General features: G+C 38.9%; 2 protein-coding genes across 2 annotated transcripts; both read left to right on the top strand.

The window, feature by feature from the left end:
* Positions 1 to 665: 665 nt before the first annotated feature.
* LOC110071257 (olfactory receptor 14A16-like) lies at positions 666 to 2295 on the top strand. Its single transcript, XM_078378230.1, has one exon. It carries the CDS (start codon positions 1303 to 1305, stop codon positions 2293 to 2295), a length of 993 nt encoding a protein of 330 aa, XP_078234356.1. The 5' UTR covers positions 666 to 1302.
* Positions 2296 to 4363: 2068 nt separating this feature from the next.
* LOC110071079 (olfactory receptor 14A2-like) lies at positions 4364 to 11936 on the top strand. The gene has a single exon (XM_073003628.2). It carries the CDS (start codon positions 10974 to 10976, stop codon positions 11934 to 11936), a length of 963 nt encoding a protein of 320 aa, XP_072859729.2. The 5' UTR covers positions 4364 to 10973.
* Positions 11937 to 17398: the final 5462 nt, after the last annotated feature.

Here is a 17398-nt window from a genome sequence, read left to right as displayed (position 1 = left end):
AGAGAGAGAGAGAGAGAGAGAGAGAGAGAGAGAGAGAGAGAGATATGCATGCAGTACCATGAAAGATAGATGTAAAAAACTGTAAAATATTTATAAAAGTTTTTTTAAAAAAAAGAAATGCATTAGCTATTACTACTGACTCACACTTCTATCACCTCCTCAGAGGATGTTGATGAGCAGGCAGATCCATAAAGGGAGAGAATCCCCTTAAATATTGTATTTCTAAGCCACTTAGTACTTTATTAGTCATCACCAACAGCTTACACTTGGACTGGATATGAATTGGTAGTTGGTGTGATTCTTAGAATCAGTGTCATGAGTTCTGAAAGATGTTTGAGGAAACAGTATATCTGCTCCATCATCTATGTAATTTTCATGGTATTTATAAAGTTTTTTATTATGGTCTAGCTTGAAGGCTATCAGATTGTAAAATTCAATCGTCAGATTTTCCTTGTATAGAAACAGCCGGGGCTAACAGGCCAATTCATGCTGGACTGTAAACACTCAAGGCCTCTGACCTCATGTAAGTCTGAGTAAAAGAAACTGATTCAAGAGTATCCTCATTCTACACACCTTCTCCATTATGACTGAGACCCCATCCAAAACAGGTCATCTAGCCAATTTCCAAACATAAAACCAAAGAACTACAGAGCCTCCATCTTGTTTGTTTATTTATTTATTTATTTTGTCAGAATTCAACTTCAATTTATTGGCTCAATAAGTCTTTTACAGATGTCAAACAATGGCTCTATATCTGCACATCCTAAACAGAACTAAGATTCAGAAAAATAGTGTGGCAATAGTAATAGTAATAACAGCAACAATAATGTCAGTTTCATACTAAAAGTGTAAGTACTGCAGCCAGACTTACTACTCTGGTAAGCCCAACTGTAATGACACTCCTGCTTGCTTCTCATAGGAAGCATCCTTGGTAAGGAGCATGATTCAGTTAGTCATTTTTTCTTCTCATAGACATGTCAGAGTTTCAAGGGTTGTTTATTCTGGACTTCTTGGGTAGTATTTTTTTTAAAAAAAATCTTAACAGAAGTACAGTTCATTGCATTGTGGGATAGAACCTTATGAGTTCTCCTTTTAAACTGAAATCTTTACTGACAAGCTACTTTGTTCCCTTGAAATCAGATGATTGGAGAATTCACAGAGAACGAGACCTACAAGGTAAGCATCATCATCAGTCATCATCATCTTTAACAGATATTTAGATTTTTTATAAATAGCAAAAAACTAAACCACCACAAGAACAAAACCTCTAGCAATTGCAAATAATGAAGCTGCTGTTCTCATATGTGCTTCTGCTTCTTTCCACAGGAAACCAACATGCATCTTAAGGAACCAAACCTAAAGAATCAGTCCTCTGTCACACACTTTCTTCTCTTGGGATTCTCAGAGATTCATGAGTTTCAGGTTCTACTCTTCATTGTCTTCTTTGTTTACTACCTCATTGCAGTTGGAGGAAATCTTCTCATCATCTCTGCAGTAGCTACTGACGACCACTTACATAACCCTATGCACTTCTTCCTGATGAACTTGGCCATACAGGATTTAGGACAAGTTTCTGTCATTTTCCCCAAATCCATGGCAAATTCCATCCAGGATAGTAGACAGATTTCATATGCTGGATGTGTGGCTCAAGTGCTTTTCTATGTCTTCTTTCTGACATCTGACTTCTTTCTTCTCACCGTTATGGCATATGATCGGTATGTTGCTATTTGCAAACCATTGCAATATGAAATGTTGATGAACAAGCAAGCCTGCCTTCAAATGATTGCTGTTGTCTGGATTGGAAGCTTTCTTTATGGAATACTGCATACTGGTGGCACCTTTGCAGCCCCCTTTTGCTCCAACATTATCAACCAATTTTTCTGTGAACTCCCACAGTTATTAAAGCTTACGTGCTCTGACTTGTACCTAATTGAAGTTGGACTTCTTTTGTTAAGTGCTGTGGTTGAAGTAGGGTGTTTTATTTTCATCCTTGTGACTTATGTGCACATATTCATTGCAGTGTTAAAAATACCCTCAGTGCAGGGAAGGCAAAGAGCTTTCTCAACTTGCCTTCCACACCTCCTTGTGTTTTCTATATTTGTTTTTACAGTAACTTCTGTTTATATCAAGCCCTCCTATAATTCCCCATCACAACTTGATTTGGCAATGACTATATTATATTCCATGCTTCCTCCTTTAGTGAACCCAATAATATATAGTTTAAGAAACAAGGAAATAAAAAAAGCTATATCCAAAATATTAGGATTAAGATACTCTCCTGTGGATTCTGTTTAAACTTGTTCTGTAAAGCAGTGGTTCTTAACCTTTGTTACTCAGATGCTTTTGAACTGCAACTCCCAGAAACCCCAGTCAGGACAGCTGGTGGTGAAGGCTTCTGGGCGTTGCAGTCCAAAACTCCCGAGTAACCCAAGGTTAAGAACCAGTGCTGTAAAGGATATATATATCTCTCTCTTTTTAAAATCTATCTTCCAGAAAGAACGGTTTTTCAATTTTGTTCTACAGCAGGTTATATACACACAGAGCTGTACCACTATCATTTTAAAGACAAAGAATAGAGCTTAAGTACTGCATTATTGGTATACAGGGGCGCAGATATAGATACTGTGCAGTAGAGCAAAGCAACATTCTACAAGGCAATTCTAAAAATGGGTGCACCAGAAACAAAATATTATAATTTTGAAACTTGGCTTTTAATCAGCACCAAATTCTCCACAGATGTGGCAGATCATCTGCTCTTGTTGTATGCTATATTTGGAGACATTTGAACAAAGAATTTCTGAGGTATGTTTTTTAAAAAATGTAAAATTGTATTACCACCGTGTGTAGAAATAAGCCTCCCCCCCGGCATATTTTAAACAGATAAAGTAAACTGCAAAGACCAGTCTTGCTTATCTCGAAATAGAATGGTTGGCCCCACCTTTTTTAAAACTTCAAATGAATCCAGGCTGCAGGGGGTAAAATACTGAAGCTTTAAAAATGATTTCAGTAAGAAAAAACAAAAAAACAAAAAATAGTGACTGTTACAGTGGCACATTTATTGTTCCACCAACTCTGGGGTGAACTGAAATTTTGACCCTGCCAGTAAATTATTCTCAGAAGGAGAATGTTTTGATTCCTCTCTGGCCAAGCATCAGTTAAAAAGAAATACTTAACCTGATTGTAAACATATTTAAAAATATGCTTTAAAAAGAATAGAGAACAAATGTTCAGAAGCTCACTTGTTTAAGCTGTGAAATTGCTGCCTTTTGATTGAGTGGGGATGGTCTTACTCAATGTTAGTAGGTGCCTATTCCACTGATCTTATCACAATTGTTTAATAATGGTGGGGAAAAAAAATTAAAAGATGCTATGTGTCATCAAGTCACTTTTACGGTGTGGTGACTAAATGAATTAATGATCTCCAAAATGTCCTATCAATAACAAATCTGCTCAGATTTTGTAAACCAACATCTACATTAAATTGTTCTTTCTTTCTCCTGCCCCCCATCCTTTGCCCTTTCCAATAATTTCTGCTCGGAACTCACAAACTAACAACCATGCCGTCCTTTACTGATCCAATCCATCTCATGTTAAGTCTTTACATTCCTATAGACCAGAGGGTGCTATCTTTTGTTTTCTTTTTCTTTTAATTTGTTTTTAAGAAATGAATATTTATCTACTGGATCATCTTCTTAAAAACTGTCATGTCATTTGACTGGTATAATGTGAGACATTAATGAATAATCAACTCTGCCTTCATATTCATAGTACTGCTATGATCATAAGCATTATCTTTTTGTTATGTTGCATTCTGGAGGGATTGTTTCAATCTCATTGTGCAGTAATGTAAAATTCTCAAACAATTGAACCTTGTGGTTGTTCTGGGTTTTTCAGGCTTTTAGGCCGTGTTCTGAAGGTTGTTCTTCCTAACGTTTTGCCAGTCTCCGTGACCGGCATCTTCTGAGGACAGCAACTTGTGCTCTGGTGTAGTTGGCTTGGGAGTGCAGTATTTATGGCTGTGAGATAGGCTTTTGTCTTTTTCTGTAGATGGGTGATTAGTGTGTATTGTTGTGGGTGTATTGTTGTGCTAAGGAGAAGATGCCGGCCACAGAGACTGGCGAAACGTTAGGAAGAACAACCTTCAGAACAGGGCCTAAGACCCCAACAAACCCAGAACAACCATTAGATCCTGGCCGTGAAAGCCTTCGCGAATAAATTGAAGCTTGCTTGCTCTGACTGGCACTTTTTGAAGTTTGGATTGTCTGGTGGTGTGATTTGAAGAATTTTATGCATATATTTGTTATATGTTCATGTTCGTGAACAAAATGCTTATTTACTTTTAAATGTATAGTTTGCATTTTGTATTTTGAGGGTATGTTTTTAGAAATCCATAGGTGTGGTAAATATATGATAACGGGGGTGAATTAGAACCATGGAATGTGGGCAAAAATGTTTGTGATCAATTGGGAGAGTAGACAGCTAAAGAGAGGGAGGAACTGTGAGAGAGACAGTGGCGTCTGGGGGAGATGAGTCTACGTCTGTTTTTGCATGCTCTGAGAAAGAGTTTGAGATGAAAATATAGTAGAAACCTTGAAGAGTTATGCTGAATAAACTGAAAGCCAAGGAATAAACAATGTTCTTTTGACACTGTTATTTCAATAAAAACCTTATAGCCCTATTCATGCTGAGTGTTTCTGAGTCCAGTCTCTGATGGTTGGCTAGGTGGATGATGTTGTAAGGCACTAAGTGAAGGGGAAAATGCACACACATAGGGAAAGAAGAAGGCAGAATATTATACAAGAATAAAAACATTTTTATTTCTGTGATTTTTGAAAGAGACTATTACCTAAATACTTAAATAGTCAAGTGAGAAGACAAAGTGAGTCAGGATATGAGAGAGGAGTGCTACAGTGAGCTATGTGAATTTTTCTTACTGTTTTCCAAATTCTTCCATGGCAAACAAGGCAAAAAAACGTGCACAAATTGTATTCTGCAGGAAATTTAGCAGAATCTGTTGCAGAACATTGTGCCAGGTGCAATTCAGGCAGAGCACTGAAATAATTCATTTTGCACTAACTGAAAGTTTCCTATTCTCCCATTTTATGTTCTGAGGCTCCCTTGGGCTCTCTTTTGTCCTGGGAATGTCCTTGGGAGTCTTTGGATGGATGGTGGGAGTTTTTAAATTCATAAATGAATGAATGAATGAATGAATGAATGAATGAATGAATAAAATCAATCTCCAGTAGTGATATTTGACTTCTAAAGGCACTTCCCATTCCAAAGCTGCCAAAGCGTTTGACAAAACAGAAAGGAGCCTAAGGGAGACTCAAAAACCAAAATGGGGAGATAGGAAACTTTCATTTAATGTAAATCATGGAATCATAGAATCATAAAGTTGGAACAGGGGCTATAAAGCCATGGAGTTCAACCACTGCTCAGTGCAGGATTCCGCATTAAAACAGTTCTGACAAATGATTCTCCTAATTTCTATTGAATGCCTCCAGCGCTGGAGCACTCATCATCTCCCAAGGTAATTGGTTCCATTGTTGTACTGCTCTAGAGATTTTTCCTAAAATCTGTTCAAATCTGGCTTCTTATAACTGGAATCCATTATTACATGCCCAGCTCTTTGGGATGACCAAGAACAGGTCCTGCTGCTATGCTGTATGACTTTATTACAGGTATTTGAAACTAAATGCCGTCATGTTTGATCCGAGTTGTGCCTGATGAAAAGTTACATGACAGGATTTTGACAATTGTCTTTTCTCTCTTTGCATCCAGAGACTATGTTGCTTATTTCAAATTCACCTCAAAATGCTGGCTGCTGATTTTGCAGTATTCTTAGTATATAATATGTTTTCTCCTCTAATGAATCCAACCATCTAGAGCAGTGATGGGGAACCTTTTTAAGCCTGAGTACCCAAACTGCAACACAAACCCAAATTATTTCTTTCGAAGTGCCAACACTGCAATTAAACCTGAATACTGAGGTTTTAGATTAGAAAAAAACACCTCATACAGTTGTCTGAACTAATCAACACATTTTCTCTTAATATAAATACACAATAACAGGGCTTTCAATGATACAAACACATTTTTATTGAAAAACACCCCCATGAACTCTAGTAAATGGAAAAAATTATTAAAGTAATACATTGTACACATGGCTTGAAGCCAGATAATTTATACAAACTTAAAATAATTCTCTGCATGTATTTTCGGATAAGAGATACTCAACTGGTAATACGATTATATGCCAGACTGAAATTGTATGGGGCAAGCCTTACTCCAGGTCCTTTCCCTGCTTCTACAGGTGTTGGATTAGTAAAAGTCAACCTGTATTAGTATGAGCAAGATAAATAGGACATAATATTGTTATTGATCAATGGTTGCAAATATGACAAAATAATATAAAGCTCACAAAATCGGTTACTTTCAAGGAGAAGGAACTCCAGTTTCAAACCTCACTGCCTTGTGGCTATATCCGCTCATGGAAAAGGCTTCAGGAGTTAACCTAGAGGCAAAATCCGGAGCTGGAGTCCTGAAGGCAGTTCGTGTTGTTCTGCCAACTCCTGTGACGTTGCTGGAACCAGTTGTATTGGCTCTTGCCTTTCCATTGGACCATTTCAGCAACATGGAAGGGGGGGGGGATCTGCTGGGTAACAGCCTATCCTCCATACTACTTTACCCAGGCTTCATGCTCTGGAGAGGACACTTCTCGATACAGAGCATATTACCATAGTGTCTCAAAACTGAAGGATGCCTCCATGCCTCCATAGGTGGCATATGACTCCGCAAAAACTATCAAAGATTTATATAGATGTATCAAATGTTTGTTGGAAGTATGAAGCATATGAGGGAAGTTTTTATCATGTGTGGTCGACTTGTAGAGTAGTGAAGCGATTTTGGCTAGGTGTACATGCTGTGTTGCAAAAAAATATTGCTTTGTGAGGTTCTACTAACCCCAGAACTGTTTCTACTGAGTATTATACCAGACAATAGAGATAAGACAAAGAACTACTTAGTTATATACATAGTCACTGCAGCCAGAATTCTTTATGTCAAGAATTGGAAGAAATTGGTGATACTGGAACAAGAGGAATTTATTGAGCAGATAAAGGAAGCGGCAGAAATGGATATCTTATCAGAAGTGCTGAAAGACTGTCCAATTCAAAAGGCAACTGAATGATGGGATTTATTATATAAATGGCTTGAGTCACCAGATAGAACTTGAATAACATAGATTAAAACTAGGGTGTAAATGTAAGTGATAATCTAGAAAGCAATCATATAGTAGAAAAGTGGAAAGTCAAGTTGATATGGCAACATGAATAGACTGGATGGTAGTACATTTTGTGTTCGCCTCCCCCAACTTTTTGTGTTCGTCTCCCCCCAGTCTTATTTTGTGAGGGTGAAATATTTCTACAACTGTAATAACAGGTACAATGATTTATTATTTTCCTTTCTTTCCTCCCCATGGTATCCTCTGTATTAATGGAGAAATAACCATTCTCATACTAAACACCCAATTTGGGCAAATCAATTATAGTTCATTGGAGTGGAAGAAATTAATATATCCTATTACCTTCAAAAGAAAAACTAGCCTTTAACCTCAACTCCTGCCTCACTTTCTACACTCATGCATCCTGCCAGTGCAGCAAGCTTGATCCATCTGAGTGCAACAGTGGCAATGTGTAATATGTATTGTGCATCATTATTCCTAAATAAAGTTCTCCTTTACAAAATCTCCCTATGATTTGAGTCATTGGAAAAGATTTCCACACACCTATCTTTTCCCGTCATAAGCCATTTCTTGTTCCAATTGTGTTGCTGAGCTTTCAAGCTAAATGTCATAAAGCCTAATCTTGTGCTGCCCCAAAGACCTTCAACAGAGGAATTAAGACATGCCCCTTTCTGTGATTTCCAGAATTAAGAAGGAAAGGAGTAGGACTCACACCATTTGGGCAAGCACCAAGCCAGACTTGCTTTTATGTTATACTGCTATCAAAATAGTAAAATCCTCTCCTTTTCATCCTTCACGTTAAATTGGATAGCAATCTATGAATTTTTCTCTATATTTATCCACTCATTTGCACATATTCCATTACATTATGCCTGGCTCGATATAGGCAACTTCTCAGAGACAAAGGAATGTATCTAATGCCAAGGGAGATCACTGGTACATATTAGTGAATAGCCATATCTTTGAACATTTGTGTTTCTGAGTTATGATGGCTTCCCATAGGGGCACCTTTCAAGGGGCACCAAGAGAATATTCTCTCCAGAGTAACAAACCCCTGCTGTCTATAAGAAGAATATATAAAAAGGTATATCTGACTTGTCACATAGCATACAAGGATAGTGAATATCAGTAAAAGAGGATATGCATTTGATGCTGGGAGAAATATGTGAATAAAAATTGTAAGTAATTTCCACCTTATTACTTCAGGACTTTCTCAATTGTTCTTGCTACAAAACTATCCCATATTTTTCTCTCTTGTTCTCTCTCACACACATATGTAGAACCATGAAACGTGAGATACAGATGATAACCTACAATGCTTGCACAGACTAGCATGGCTACTCCTTCTACAATATAAATAATCGTTACACACAGATAATTAAAAAAATGCTTTGAGCCATTAGTAAATATTCTACTGCCTCACACTTCTATTATTTTCTCAGTAGATCCTATTGATCAGACAGCTACATAAAATGATAGAATTTCCTTAAATATCCAGGTCATAAGCCATTTTGGGCTTGTTCCTCATCACCAACAGTTTGCGCTTGGACTGGATGCTTATTGGCAGCTGATGTGTTCCTTTTATGCATTCTAAAAGATATTCCTGAGTGCAGTCTAGCTATGGCATACGACACTTGCAGCACTCTATATGTGATCTTTAAGGTTAGGCCCATATAAAGTGCTTTTCTGTGATCTAACCTGAAGGTTCCCAAGCTATATTTTTTCCATGGTCAGACTGTCGTTGTGCTGAAATGATCACAGCAGCCCAACTAAAGCTGGCTCAAGGCATTCAGAGTCTTTGATCTCATGTAAGCCTTCTAAGAGAAATAGACTCAGGAGTATTCTCATACTACACACCTGCTCCTTCAGGCAACTGAGACCACATCCTGACCAGGTCATCAATTTCTAAACCTGAAGCCAAAGAACTACAGAGCACCCATCTTGTTGAGATTCAGCTTTAATTTATTGGCCATCATCTAGGCTTTTACAGATTCCAAGCAATGGCTCTGTATCTGCACATCCTCAACAGAAGAGAAATGTGGAAAAAAATAGAGTGATAATAGCAATAAGAAAAACAATAATGCTAAATAACTTAATATTAAATATGCAAGTACTGCAGTGTACTTACCTTGGTAAGCCCTATTTCAGTCTTGCTTATTCTCATAGTAAGAATCCTTGGTAAGGGTCATGATTCGATTACAGTGGACCCTCTACTTACGGAATTAATCCGTATTGGAACGGTGGCTGTAGGTCAAAAAATCTCTAGGTTGAGTCTTCATTGACCTACAATGCATTGAAAACCAATTAACCCCGTAACCGGCCGTTTTTGTTCCGTTTTGTTCCATTTTGTTTTTTTTCTGGTCTGCAAGTCGAACCTAAATTTTGCAGCCAGATAAGTCTGTAACTCGAAAAGTCTGTAAGTCGAGCCGTCTGTAAGTCGAGGGTCCACTGTAATCATTCTTCCTTGTCAACATTTCTTCTCACAGACTTGTCAGAGGTTAAAGAGTTGGATATTCTGGACTTCTTTTACTTTTTACTTTATTTAGACTTATACCCCACCCCTCTAGACAAAGTCTACTCGGTTAATATCTCCTTTACCATTCACAGCCTTGTGGAACAGATTCTCATGAATTTTCATTTTAATTGTTATCTATAACAATAAGATACTTTGTTCTCTCAGCATCAGATATGACTGAAGAATTCACATTGTACTAGATCAGTGGTTCTTAACCTTTGTTACTCGGATGCTTTTGAACTGCAACTCCCAGAAACCCCAGCCAGCACATTTGGTGGTGAAGGCTTCTGGGAGTTGCAGTCCAAAACTCCTGAGTAACCCAAGGTTAAGAACCAGTGTACTAGATCAATAAGATATGTATTTTGTTTCACTGTCACCCAAAGAGCTGTGAGAAAATGTTGTCAAGACTCAGCTATTTGCCATGTACTGTTCATTTTGTTTCGATTCATAACAGAGATAAATTATTGGGACAAACTCCCTCTATCAAATTGATTGCTTAATTTTCACTTTAATTTTATTGTTGTTGTTTCAAATGCATTTTTGACATCTAATGAAGCAGAGATTACATATTTTGGCTGTTAATCGGTTGGTAGGGTATGCTGGGATTCATTTCCTTCAGATTTCAGAACCTCAGATTAAACTGATATCTTGTCGATTTAGGAATTTCAGGTACAATAATACTCTTGCCAAGATATTAATGAAGGATTAGAGTTTTATTAGTACATATACAATCTTGGAGCTGCTTATTTCAGAATATTGACAACACGTGAATGTGGTTGGAGTGCCCTACTCCCTGACATTTTGAGATAAAATGCCCCACATCATTCTTCTATTTGAATCCCTCTTGTCCTTCATCTCATCTGAAGAGGCCCTGCAGGTGGTGTGCTAGGTCCTGTGGATATTAATGAAGTGGGATACTTCTTGTGTGTATCTCTTCCCACCAGGGTCTAATAAGTTAAATTTATAGTCAAAGGTTGAAGACAGACCAGTTTTTGAATGGCTTCCTTCTGTAGTTCAGTTTATCAATAATTTTATTCTCATTCTCTATGCACTGATCCTATGTATTATTGGACTGTATATTTTATGACTTCTGAACACCAATTGCATCACATTTTTGGATGTAAACAGTTTACTAACACTGATAAATAAAACAACAATGACACAAGAAAAAAAAACACTAGCAATTGCAAGTACCCTGGCTGCTCTTTTTACCTCATGTCCTTCTGCTTCCTTCCACAGGAAGGCATCATGCATCTTCATGAACAGAATCAGTCTTCTATCACATGGTTTCTTCTCTTGGGATTCTCACAGTTTCATGAGCTTCAGCTTTTATTCTTCATTGTTTTCCTTGTTTATTACCTGGTAGCAGTTGGAGTAAATGTTCTCATCATTGCTGCAGTAGCTACAGACCACCATTTACATAACCCCATGTATTTCTTTCTGATGACTTTGGCCATACAGGATGTGGGACAAGTTACAGTCATTGTCCCCAAATCCATGGCCAATTTAATCCTGGATACTAGACAGATTTCATATTCTGGATGTGTTTCTCAAGTGCTTTTCTCCCTCTTCTTTTTAGCATCTGATTTCTTTCTTCTCACAGTTATGGCTTATGACCGGTATGTTGCCATTTGCATTCCATTACAATATGAGATGTTGGTGAACAAGAAAGCCTGTCTTCAGATGATTGCTATTGTCTGGATAATCAGCATTCTTTATGGAGTCTTACACACTGGTGGTACCTTTGCAGTCCCCTTTTGCTCCAAAGTTGTCAATCAATTTTTCTGTGAAATCCCACAGTTAATGAAACTCACCTGCTCCAACTTCCACCTAATGGAATTTAGATTTATTTTGTTTAGTGCTGTGATTGTAGTAGGATGTTTTATTTTCATCATTGTGACTTATGTGTGCATCTTTACAGCAGTGCTAAAAATTCCCTCCTTGCAGGGAAGGCAGAAAGCTTTTTCTACTTGCATTCCCCACCTCATTGTGGTTTCCATATTTGTGTTTACAGCATGTTCTGTTTATATCAAGCCCTCCTCTAATTCTCCACCATCTCTTGATTTGGTAATGACTATATCATATTCCATGATTCCCCCTTTAATGAACCCAGTATTCTACAGCTTGAGAAACAATGAAATAAAAAGAGCTCTAGCTAAAGTTCTATGTTTTACATAATCTTCTCAGAATTGTCCTTAGCCTTGTTCTGAAGTGTTACCATTTTTGTATCTCTCCTCCATAAAGAGCCATTATTTCGGTGTGTTCTGCAACAGTGTTTGCCTACACAGAGCTTCAGCTTCTATTATTTTAAAGGGCAGAGCCCTTTTAAGGAAAAAAGGCAGGCTTAAAATATTTTAAATAAAGAAATAAAAGTATTGCCTAAATATCTACTGGACCAGATGAAGCTGGGACTCATGCATAACTACCAACTTCATCTGGTCCCACATGCCAGCACATGGTAGACCAGATGAAGCTGGTTAAGGTCAGCACATTATATCCTATTTATCACCTTCAAGATAGGTTCTATCTGGGGCTTTAGGAGTGCTTGCAGACTGTGGCGGGGAACTAGACTTTTAGTTAAACTATGCTTATACATTTCACTTATATTTCCTGCCCAGGCAGGAATAGCTGAAATCATATAGGCAAGGCAGTAAAAAGTCATCGCCCAAATTTCCTTTGTGCAACTCCAGCAGAAAAATTCACAAAACTTGCTGGTCATCACACCATCACAACTGTGAATTCAGTAATGGTGGTGAGTAAGCTAGTGCTAACTGCCAATACTGATGGAAACATGGGCCATTTCTTTGGAAAACTTAAAAGTGGTGTCATGGAGGACAATCTCCTCCAAATTAATTTTCATAAGGCCACTTTGTGAAACATTTGTTGGCTATATCCCTTTTGCCCTCCCAGCCCAGAAATAAAGACACAGGTTGTTGGGTTAAAACTTGGGCCACAGCTTTATTAACTATTTAAACTAAATCCCCCATCTACAAGGGGGCCTAATGGAGTGTGATATTCTTCCAATCCAGTGTAGCCTTGATCTCCGAACCATTCTAGAGCAGGGTGTGCTCCTGTTTCGGAATCATACTGTCAACTGTACAGCATGTCTCCAGGTGCCCTGTGATAGGGCTACCCCCCCCACCATTTCAGCCCACAGAGCCTCATGACCCTCATGGCTTGGCTCACTTCAAGATTCACACCATGCCTTGCACGGTCAATGCATCTAGGATCACAATCAGCTTTCCATACCAATCTTGGTATAATGTTTGACCATATCAATTTTGTTATAGGAAAATTATCCTTTATGGTCTGCAAATGCAAAGCAAAGCAAAGTGTGTTGCTTATATACCACCCCATAGTGCTTCAAGCACTCTCTGGGCGGTTTACAAGTTAATTATGCAGGCTACACATTGCCCCCCCCCCCAGCAAGCTGGGTACTCATTTTACCGACCTCAGAAGGATAGAAGGCTGAGTCAACCTTGAGCCGGCTACCTGGGATTGAACCCCCAGGTCATGAGCACAGTTTCAGCTGCAGTACAGCAGTTTAACCACTGCGCCACAAGGCTCAAATCATGAATCGCCTGTAATATCAATGACTTTCCTGTTCTCAAAGTCAAGTCATTTCTCTCAAGTGAACAACCAATATATCAGGGTGCGCATCCATCAGATTCTGGGAGGCTCGTACTAAGAGCTCAGCTCAGAGCATATCCCTCCTTCTTTTCCATTCCAATGGGCCAGAACTCCCAGGCCTAAATTATGGCCCCAACAGGTCCACAAAGCATGTTTCGCCACTCAATGAATATAACTGTGACCATACAAAACAACTTGCAGCCAGGTGGTAGCCGCCTCGAAGCTTAAAAGAGAAAACAAACACTACATCTATTGTGGGAGAAAATGTACATAAATTTTGAACCTGTGTGAGGACCACCTTCTCACTTTCTTTATCTGCTCCTCCCCATGTCCTAAAGCTGCTGCTGTGGATGCTGCACCTATTCTAAAGGAATGAGTGCCAAATTTCCAACCTATAATGCCTGCTTCCTGAAGCCAACAGGAAATAACAGTCCAAAACTGGTATCTCATGAGGGGTAAACCATCCTTATGGCAAAATAAATCTCTCATTGAAGTCCCTCTTGCCTCAACAAAGTCAAAAATGGCCTTAACCAGGCATAGCTCTCTTACTGAACAACACCCTAAATTTATAACCTGGCCTTTTCCTGATTGATCAGTCTTATATCAGCAGAGATGAAACAAAACTCTGTCTTCAGAGACCAATAAGTCACCCATCTGCAACACCATTATGAATTAACTGATTTGGACGCTCTTACCAACTCATTAATTCTAAAAGCCCCCAAAATGCACATAGCATTGCTGCTTTGAATAATTTGACCTCCTCTTGGTCAATACAAACATTGCCCCAAACCTGTCCCAGCTGAAAATTTGGGGGGGGGGCATTGGGGTGCACCTATTCTCATGCCTGCCCCTCTCCTTGCTCCAATTCACAATCATTTTCTTGACCCTGAAATCACTAGCCAGATCAGGGCAAGCATGGACCTTGGCATAAAAGGCCAGAGCAGACAACCTCCCCTGAATGGTAAGGTAAAGTTAAAGGTTCCCCTTGACATTTTTAGTCCAGTCGTGTCTGACTCTAGGGGGTGGCGCTCATCCCGCTTTTCAAGCCATAGAGCCAGCGCCTACCCGAAGACAGTTTCCATTGTCACGTGGCCAGTGTGACTAGGGAACACCATTTCATCTTCCCACCAAGATGGTACCTATTTATCTACTCGTATTTACATGCTTTTGAACTGCTAGGTTGGCAAGGAGCTGGGACAAAGCGATGGGAGCTCACTCCGTTGCGTGGATTCGATTTTACGACTGCTGGTCTTCTGACCCTGCAGCACAGGCTTCTATGGTTTAGCCCACAGCTCCACCACGTCCCTCCCCTGAATGGTACGGGGAGCCAAACCTTTCTGATGGAGGTGGACTCTGTACTGCTGAAAATGGTCAACCGTCATAGGCCATGGTCTACCCATGCCTTCTCCACTGCAAAAGGCAAAAAATTCTTCACAAGCAGCTGCATAGCTGCGCCTGGTACTAGGAGCAATAGCTACAATGCTACATACCTCTTGTGGTAATACCTCTGGATGAGCCTGAGCTTCCAGGGCCAATGCCCTGAACCGGTCGATCTTCCCTCAAATTAAGAAAAGCAAGAAACCTGGGGCCATGCTGATGTGCAACCCGAAAACTGAAGCTCCTTTTCAAACCATATGCGGGGAAAGCGAAACTGCTCTCGCACAGCGCAATGTGGCGTCACCTTGCTCAACTGAAGGAAGGAAGAGGCCAGGCTAGAGTGACAGTGCCTTCTTAAAGGCTCTGTCCCTCCTCCCCTCCAAAGAGCGGCACCATCAATCTGTGACACCATTCTCCGGGTGGGAGAGCAAAGCGTCCCCACCACGGCGGAATGAACAATTTAATAATAAATTAAAAAAATAAAATAAATTATACAAACATGGGGGGAGTGTTTCAGTACTTCAAGTTTCTAGGCAAATCAATGTCTCCCCAACTTTTCAAACTGGATGAATCAGATTATTTGGGATTTTGATAGCACTTGATAGAAAAACATATGTTCAAACAAAAGATTAGCCTCTACCTTGATTTATACTATATGATTGTACTGAAACTGGCTTTACAGAAAGTCAGATAAATATCTGTTCTCAAATCTCATGCACAGCAGACCTGTTTCCCCCCTGTATGGCTCCAATTCTCTTTTAAATAATCTGTATGGCATCAGACATCTTTTTAAAAACAGTTATGGCGTACAATTGGTAAAATCTGCAGTCCATAATAATATGGAGATGTTGATAAATAAATAACCCTGCCTTCAAATGATTAGTATTGTTGGGATCACAAGCTTATTCTTTTTGAGATTTTACATGTGGAAGGATTGTTTCAGCCCCTCATTGCACTAATGTTACTGATCAATATCTTTGTGAAATTCCCAACCTATTAAAGCTTGCTCGATCAGATTTGTGCCTTGCTGAATTTTGAAATCTTCTGTTTGGTGGTGTAGTTTCAACAAATTATTATATATTAACAGTTTTGAGTGAGATGCCTGGTTACTTTTATATGTGTGTTTTATATTATAATGGTAGGTGTATTGTTTGAAATTCATTGGTTTGGTAAATATGTAATGAGAGAGGTTGAGGGAGGAACATGGAATGTTGCCAACAATAGTTTTCATTAGAGGGAAATAAACTAGGTAAGGAGAGTGAGTTTGTGTGAGGGACAGTGCCATCTGAAGAAGATCAGTCTAGGTTCTGTTTTAGAGTGATCAGAGAGAGCGGTCAATGTAGCATTCAGCCCTGCCCTCACCTGTCCGTCACAGCTGGGCAGTGGAACATCAGCCAATGAGGGGACGGAAGGTGGTGCAGAAGGGGGAGGAGCTGGAATATATAAAGGGGTGTATGATGTGGAGAGGGGGAATTTTTTGTGAGAGTTAGTGATGAGAGTGTCTATGGGCCTGTGAGCCAAATAGTCTGTGAGGGAAGAGTCTCTGTGTGTCAGTGAATGAGAGAGTTATTGATTAACCACTTGTGATTTACCTATTTTATTTTATTAATCAAATAAACACGTTTAAGTTTTAAAGAAACACATGAGTCAGTGATTTATTGGTATTGAAAGAGCAATACCTCGTGGCAGCTACTTAAGAAGAGGAGTGAGCACATACTGGAGGCCTGAGTTGGTAGAGGCTTCAGCGTGCCCGCTACAGTCAAAGAGATAATTTGAGAGTAATAGGTGGTAGAAAATATGTAGAATTATTCTGAATAAATTTAAAATAAAAATAAACTATGCTCCTTTGACACCTACAGTATGTTTAATAAAATTCTATTAACTTTATTCAAACTGAGTGTTTCTGAGTCCAATATCTGAGGACTGATAATGTGGAGGATGATACTATACAAGGGCAGTTACACTCATTAATGGCATTTAATGGTTAGTGGTAGTGAAAGACGAGGTGAAGAACTAAGGAAGATTATTATAGAATAATAAAGCCTCTGGTTACATAAAGAGACCATTACCTAAAGAGTCAAGTGAGAAGACAAAAGTGAGCATTGACATAAGTATATGAGAAAGGGGTGCTACAGACAGCCATGTACATATCTTTATCACAATATTTGCAGTTCCTTAATTATAGAAGGCAACCCCCGCACCCGGTATTTAAAAAAAAATGAGCAAAATCATGCTGCCTAACTTTGTTCCCAGTGCAATTCAGACATGGCATCAGAGGAATTACATTTACACTAATTGAAAATTTTCTATTTTCCCTTTTTATGTTTTGAGGCTTCCTTGGCATTACAGGATATATTGCTTCCCATGCAATAAAAACCTCCATATTTTGATACTAAAATTGGGCATACCCATTACTGTTAAATGAGAGTGAAAAAAATAATATGTCCTATTGATTTCAATAGAAGAAGGAAAGGATTTAAAATTAAAGAAATTTATCAGAACAATTTTTAGAAAAACTGGCCTTCAACCTGAACTATTCTCTTAGTGAGATGACTTGAGAAATCATACTTTCACAGCCGGGATCTGATGGTTGTTGTGGGTTTTTCGTGCTCTTTGACTTTGTTCTGAAGGTT

The sequence above is a fragment of the Pogona vitticeps genome, chromosome 6 (assembly GCF_051106095.1).
Source record: "Pogona vitticeps strain Pit_001003342236 chromosome 6, PviZW2.1, whole genome shotgun sequence".
Taxonomy (NCBI): Eukaryota; Metazoa; Chordata; class Lepidosauria; order Squamata; family Agamidae; genus Pogona; species Pogona vitticeps.
This window is presented reverse-complemented; position numbering and strand designations above follow the sequence as displayed.

What these genes read in the sequence shown, in the direction of transcription:
- LOC110071257 (XM_078378230.1), top strand. Translation starts at nt 1,303, where the DNA reads ATGTGCTTCTGCTTCTTTCCACAGGAAACCAACATGCATCTTAAGGAA.
- LOC110071079 (XM_073003628.2), top strand. Translation starts at nt 10,974, where the DNA reads ATGTCCTTCTGCTTCCTTCCACAGGAAGGCATCATGCATCTTCATGAA.